Raw genomic sequence first — 7,500 nt, 5'->3', positions numbered from 1 at the left:
TTCCTTGTGGCAATAAACATAACACACCAAAACACAAACACATTTTTCAACACATAACATAACACACTTTTTAAAACACCTCAGCATATCCCAAAACACCTAAAATCACCTCAAAACACACTCAAAACACCCCAAACACACCCAAAACACACTCAAAAACACCCAAAACACCCTTAAAACACCCCAAACACATTCTATATAGATTTAAACTTAACCCAACCTAACCCAACCTAACCTAACCTAACTGCCCACAGCCACGCATCCAGAACTGCATCTTGAGTGTCTCCGAGGACCACAGTGTTGCCTTATTGAGCATCAAGGAGAGGAAGCTGGTACTGCTGGCCTCCAAACACCTCTACCCTGTCAGTGCCATCAAGTGGAGGCCAGAACATGACTTTCTGATGGTCGCCACTCAGGATGGATCGGTCTATGTGTGGCAGATGGAGACAGGTGTGTGCGTGTGTGTGTGTGAGAGAGAGAGAGTTTGTGAGTGTGTGTGTGTGTTTGTGTGGGTGTAAGGGGTAAGCTAACCTAACCTAACCACCTTTTCTGCCCCCCTCAGGCCACTTGGATAGGGTGCTACAGGGTGTGACAGCCGAGGAGGTGCTTGGGGCCTGCGACGAGCACTCCACAGCGTCAGGGGGAGGTGCTGGTGGTGCTGGCTCGGAGGTCGGGCTCGCCAATCCTGCCGTGCATCTCTTCCGAGGATTGAGACATAGAAATTTGGCTGCTATTAGACATGCTGCTCAGGTGTGTGTGTGTGTGTGTGTGTTGCAGGGTTGGAGTGTGTCTGAGGGCTCTTAGTGACCTGTCTCCATATCTACATTTATCACACTTTTCCTTCAGTTTGTGCACACTTTCCGCTGCTACAATCTCTTCACTCAGGCTGTTCCAGATGTCCACCGTCCTGTGTGCAAAACTGAGTTTCTTAATGTCCCTCAAACACTGACTCTTCATGATCTTAAAGTGTCCTCTTGTCTGTCTATCTCCGTCCTCCGTCAGTGTTACCAGGTGTTGTCTGTCTAGCTTTTCCATACAGTTCACTATCTTGTACATTGTTATTAGGTCTCCTTTTTCCTGTTTGTCCTTCTAAGTTGGTAGTTCCATTTCCTGCAGTCTTCAGTGTGTGTGTGTGTGTGTGTGGGTGTGTGGGTGTGTTGATCTTCCTACTACACATTTTAATTTTTTTCCAATATCAACATAATTCACACCACACCACACCACACCTAACTTAACGACACCCAACCCAACCACACCACACCACACCTAACTTAACCCAACCCAACCCAATCACACCACACCACACCTAACTTAACCCAACCCAACCCAACCCAACCCAACCACACCACACCACACCTAACTTAACCACACCTAACCTGACCCCAGCTAACCCCAGCACACCCTACCATTTCAGCGTGGGATTCAGCAGGTGTTGGGTGAGCAGAACAACTACCAGGACATCCACGACAGCTCTAAGATGCGGACCTGTCCCTTGATGATTCAGGGTCTGCGTACCAACAAGCAAGACGCAAACTCTCATGTCCTCTTCTTCGACATTGAGGCTCTGATAGGTAAGGAAGAGGAGGAGGAGGAGGAAGAGGAGAGCTAGGAGGAGGAGGAAAAGAAGGAGAAGGGCTAAGAATGAATGGATGAGGAAGAACGAGGAGGAGGAGGAGGAGGAGGAGATCTAGGAGGAGAAGAAATAAAGAGGAGTAGGAAGAGGAGGACTAGGAGGAGGAGGAAGAGAAGAATGAGTAAGCTCTGATAGGTAAGGAAGAGGAAGAGGAGGAGGAGGAGGAGAGCTAGGAGGAGAAGTAAAATGAGGATTAGGAAGAGGAGGAAGGAGGAGGAGGAGGAGGAGGAGGAGGAGGAGGAGGAGGGGGAGGAGGAGGAGGACTAACAGGAAGAACAGGGCCAGGAAGAGGAGGAGGAGGAGAAGAGGTAGAATAATAGGAAGAGGAAGATGAAGGACAAGAGGAGAAGGAGGAAGAGGAGGAGGAGGAAGAGGAGGACAACAACAACAACAACACATTTCAAAACACAAAAATCTAAACAAAACAACACTTTCACCCTATTTCATCCTATTTTTCTCACCCTAACAGTGCAGCTGCTGAGTGATGAATACACCCTAATGTCTCCCGGCACCCTAGAAGCCCACGAGTTGATTATGAGCAGCCAGTACCAACGTATGAACATCCTTACTCACCCTGCCTCACCCGAAGCTGCCAAGAAGATCGCAGGTAAGTCTAGGGTGACGCTAGGGTGATTTTGTGGGTGTATTTGTGGTTTTTTGGGGGTGTTTTGGGTGATGCTAGGGTGATGGGGTTTCCAGGGTGCTTTGGGTGTATTTGTGGTTTTGGGTGATGCTAGGGTGATGGGACTTTTAGGGTGCTTTTGGGTGATTTTGTGGTTTTCAGGGTGTATTTGGTGAGTTTAGGGTGATGGAACAATACATTAGGGTGTTTTGGTGGGTTTTAGGGTGTGTAAGTGTGTTTAGGGTGATGGGACAATGTGTTAGGGTGATTTAGGGTGATTTTGTATTTGCAGTTTTTAGGGTGTATTTAGCATGTTTTAGGGTGTGTCAGGTTGTATGAGTGTTTTAGGGTGTTTCTGGTATTGCTAGGGTGTATTTGGGGTGTGTGAGTGTGTTTTAGGGTGTATAAGTGTGTTTGGGTGTGTTTTAGGGTGTATGAGTGTGTTTGGGTGTGTTTTCAGGGTGTGTGTGTTTTTTCTAGGGTGTGTTTGGATGTTTTAGAGTGATACTACAATGATGGATGGCCCTTTAGGGTGTTTTAGGGTGATGGGATGGTGTTTTGTGTGTGTAAGTGTGTTTTAGGGTGTCAGGGTGTATTGAGTGTGTTTTGAGTGTTTTGGGTATAAGAGTGTGTTTTTAGGGTGTATTGGGGTGTGTTTAGGGTGTGTTATGGTGTAGGATGAGGACATTTTAGTATAGGGTGACAGGAAGGGTGTGATGTAACTTTTAAAGAATATTAGGGTGTATTAGGGTGTCAGGAAAGGCTTACCATCTTAATCTAGGGTGTAGAATAATGTTAGGAGCAATTTTTAGGGTGTATACTTGAAGGAATTGACTTATTAAGGGTGAAGGAAGGGTGTGCTAGGGTGAACAAAGTCTGCAAGGGTGTATAATGAGTGTACCAGATCAGGGTGACACAGAAATACTAAATAAACTTGTGTATTTTGAGTGTAAGTGTACATTAGGGTGAAAATAGGGTGTATGTGTGTATGTATGTGCAATTTGAAGGGTGTATCTGGTTTAGGGTGTAACATTAAGGGTGAGAAGCATGCATTATGGGTCAATACACCTGAATAACCTGCTAGGGTGATGGATTAGGGTGACTGGCTAGGGTGTACATGCATATACCATAGCTACACTACTAATATGCAACTTTTAGGGTGACAGGGTGAAAAAAAAGGGTGAATTTGGGTGCTGCTGACTGCCAGGGTGTAGCCAGGGTGTGTTTGTGTGTCTAGGGTGATTGCACTACTAATCTGCTTCTTCCTAGGGTGAAAGGGTGAAAAATAGGGTGAATTTGGGTGTTGCTGTCTTCTAAGGTGTATTTATGCTGGCTTGTGCTGATCTTGTCCTCCTCCTTCTCCTCCTCCTCCTCCTCCTCCTCCTCCTCCTCCTCCTCCTCCTCCTCCTCCTCCTCCTCCTCCTCCTCCTCCTCCTCCTCCTCCTCCTCCTCCTCCTCTAGAATTTTTTGGCAAGGTGAAAGACAAGGCAGGAGAAATGGAGAAAAAAATGAAGGAAAAGGATAAACATGGTAAGTAGAGAGAGAGAGAGAGAGAGAGAGAGAGAGAGAGATTGTTGAATATTGAAATTTTTTTTTGTCGAAAGAGAAATTTTTAACTGCATGTTTGTGTGTGTGTGTGTGTTCTTCTTCGTCTTCTTCATGTGCGCACTTCATTGCTCAAACGTACAGGTGTGTGTGTGTATGTTTGTTTGTGTGTGTGTGTGTGTGTGTATGTGTGTGTGTCTGTGTGTGTGTCTGTGTGTGTGTGCATGTCAAAACGAAAAAAAATCTTGATAATTTTTAAGCTTTCGCAATCTTACAATTAATATCAATTCATAATTATGCCTTCCTCCTCCTCCTCCTCCTCCTCCTCCTCCTCCTCCTCCTCCTCCTCCTCCTCCTCCTCCTCCTCCTCCTCCTCCTCCTCCTCCTCCTCCTCCTCCTCTTAATACCTACCCTCCTTACCTTCTCCCAATGCCTTTCCTCCTCCTCTTTCTCCTCTTCCTCCACCTCCTTCTCCTCCCTTCCCACCCTCACTCTGCCCCGCCGTGCCCTGCCCCGCCCTGCCCCGCCTTGCCCCGCCTTGCCCCGCCTCGGCCCACCCCCCCCTCAGACCTCCTGACTCGCGCTAAGGACAAAGCAGCAAGCAGTGTGGAGAGGATGGTTCGGGAAAGAGAGCAGCAGGGTAGGAGAGACAGGGCTTGTTGGGACACACACACATACACACACACACTACTACTACTACTACTACTACTACTACTACTACTACTACTACTACTACTACTACTACTACTACTACTACATTGTTTGAGGATACTAGAATAACAGCGAAAAAGACAAATTATTAAAACAAACAGCTGCAGTCAACTCTGGATTAACGCGAGGCTTAGATTTTTGGAGACGTCAACCTAATGAAACACAATTTTGCCTTAGAAAACACTGGTAAAAAGGAGAGAGGGAGTTGCGTTCTTGTCCGCTGGGAAAGTCTGCCTGTTTCGGGAATTTTACAGCATACCGCAGCGCCACCACAGCAATGAATCTTTCCTCTAACGCAAGAGTTAACCAGTACTCTCAACTCAATCATTCATCCCTTTCACTGGTAAACTCTGGAACTCCCTCCCTGCATACAATTGAAATCCTTACTCCTATTGATCGAGAGTTGACTGTACTACTACTACTACTACTACTACTACTACTACTACTACTACTACTACTACTACTACTACTACTACTACTACACACATGTCAATAAATTAACAGATACAGCCTGCTTATAGTTAGAGAACACCCCCAGCCTGCTTCCCACAGCCCGCCTCTCCCCGCCCCTACACACCCACACCCCTGCCCACCATGAACCCCCACCCACCCCACCCCAGCTCACCCCACCCCACCCCAGCCTAGCATGTTATAGGTCAGAGAGGATACTACTGCTGCTACTACTACTACTACTACTACTACTACTACTACTACTACTACTACTACTACTACTACTACTACTACTACTACTACTACTACTACTACTACTACTACTACTACTACTACTACTACTACTACTACTACTACTACTACTACTACTACTACTACTACTACTACTACTACTACTACTACTACTACTACTACTACTACTACTACTACTACTACTACTACTACTACTACTACTACTACTACTACTACTACTCCTCCTCCTCCTCCTCCTCCTCCTCCTCCTCCTCCTCCTCCTCCTCCTCTTCCTCCTCTTCTGAGACCACCCTTCATGCACTAACCCCCCACTGCATCACCCCCACCCCTGAACCTACCACCACCAGCACATCCTGACCCTACCCCCACCCCTCACTCACTTATGCATGGGAATGTCCTGCACTTAGAGAGAGAGAGAGAGAGAGAGAGAGAATGGTGACTAATATGATTTTCCTTTATGTTGGTGGTGGTGGTGGTGGTGGTGGTGGTGTTGTTGTGACGGCATCAGGCTTGTTGTCCCGCATGAAGGAAGGTGCGGAAAGTGTTCACAATTTGATACAGAACAAGGTGGAACAGACAGGCTTCCGTCCATCGTCTCTGTCCACTTGTAAGGGTGAGTGTCTGTCTGTCTGTCTGTCTGTCTCCACGTATGTCTGTCTGTCTCTCCGTCTGTTTGTATGCATGCCTCTGTCTGTCTGTCTGTCTGTCTGTAAGCATGTCATTTTCCTCCTCTGTGCGTAATCTTCACTCCTCCTCCTCCTCCTCCTCCTCCTCCTCCTCCTCCTCTCCTTCTCCTTCTCCTCCTCCTCCTCCTCCTCCTCCATATCCCTTTTTCTCCTTCCTCCTCCTCCTCCTCCCCTCCTCCTCCTCCTCCTCCTCCTCCTCCTCCTCCTCCTCCTCCTCCTCCTCCTCCTCCTCCATGTCTGTGTGTCTGTCTGTACGCATGCCTGATTCTTCGCTTGTAGATTGGCTTGCTGTGGTGTTGCTGTGTACATATATTGAAGAGGTAATGTTTTGTTGTCTTCTCTGTCTGTCTGTCTGTCTGTCTGTGCTTCCCTCTCTGTTCCTCTGTTCTTGAGCCTGTCTGTGTGTGTGTTTGTCTGTTCCTTACACACCCCACCACAGACACAGGGGTTACCAAACTTTTCTGCAACTCCAGCTGTGTATATGTGTTAAACTATATATGTGTCACAGCATGCATCCCCAGCTGTGTATATGTGTCACAGCATGCATCCCCCAGCTGCGTATATGTGTCACAGCATACATCCCCCAGCTGTGTATATGTGTCACAGCATGCATCCCCAGCTGTGTATATGTGTCACAGCATGCATCCCCAGCTGTATATATGTGTCACAGCATGCATCCCCAGCTGTGTATATGTGTCACAGCATGCATCCCCAGCTGTATATATGTGTTTGCCCCTACACTTCCGGCAGTATTGTGAATGTTTGTTCGTGTGTTTGTGTCTATGTGAAAGGAGAAATGAAGTCTATGTGAAAGGAGAAATTTTTTTTAGATATTTACTGAAAAAATCAAAGCGAATTTCTCAAACTAGTGATGCTGTTTTGATCCCTCCAGCACAGTGCAGCATTTTTCATATTTATTCTGCCTGCTGTTAATTTTGTACAGATTCAGTTACTTGTGTGGGGATTAGAATAGTGAAGACTGACCATTGATATTCTAACCTTTCTATATAATGGAGGGGAGCCATCTAAGGGTAATGGTTAGAATAGTGAAGACTGACCATTGATATTCCAACCTTTCTATTTAATGGAGGGGAGCCATCTAAGGGTAATGGTTAGAATAGTGAAGACTGTCCATTGATATTCCAACCTCTCTATTTAATGCAGGGGAGCCAGCGAAGGGTAATGGTTAGAATAGTGAAGACTGACCATTGATATTCCAACCTTTCTATTTAATGGAGGGGAGCCAGCGAAGGGTAATGGTTAGAATAGTGAAAACTGACCATTGATATTCCAACCTTTCTATTTAATGCAGGGGAGCCATCTAAGGGTAATGGTTAGAATAGTGAAGACTGACCATTGATATTCCAACCTTTCTATTTAATGGAGGGGAGCCATCTAAGGGTAATGGTTAGAATAGTGAAGACTGACCATTGATATTCCAACCTTTCTATTTAATGGAGGGGAGCCATCTAAGGGTAATGGTTAGAATAGTGAAGACTGACCATTGATATTCCAACCTCTCTATATAATGGAGGGGGGGAGCCATCTAAGGATAATGGTTAGAATAGTGAAGACTGACCATTGATATTCCAACCTCTCTA

The 7,500-nt window shown here is 46.3% G+C and overlaps 1 protein-coding gene across 1 annotated transcript in view; it reads left to right on the top strand.

The window, feature by feature from the left end:
• LOC123502999 (WD repeat-containing protein 7-like) overlaps positions 1-7,500 on the top strand; it is a 27,674-nt gene that overhangs the window by 10,736 nt on the left and 9,438 nt on the right. The window contains 7 exon segments of the mRNA XM_045252342.1: positions 255-450; positions 563-750; positions 1,415-1,571; positions 2,103-2,240; positions 3,717-3,785; positions 4,369-4,440; positions 5,722-5,826. Of these exon segments, the coding sequence (XP_045108277.1) occupies positions 255-450; positions 563-750; positions 1,415-1,571; positions 2,103-2,240; positions 3,717-3,785; positions 4,369-4,440; positions 5,722-5,826 (925 nt within the window).

Source organism: Portunus trituberculatus, chromosome 2 (genome assembly GCF_017591435.1).
Source record: "Portunus trituberculatus isolate SZX2019 chromosome 2, ASM1759143v1, whole genome shotgun sequence".
Classification (NCBI taxonomy): domain Eukaryota; kingdom Metazoa; phylum Arthropoda; class Malacostraca; order Decapoda; family Portunidae; genus Portunus; species Portunus trituberculatus.
Note: the sequence above shows the minus strand (reverse complement) of the source record. Positions and strands in the feature narration are given on the sequence as shown.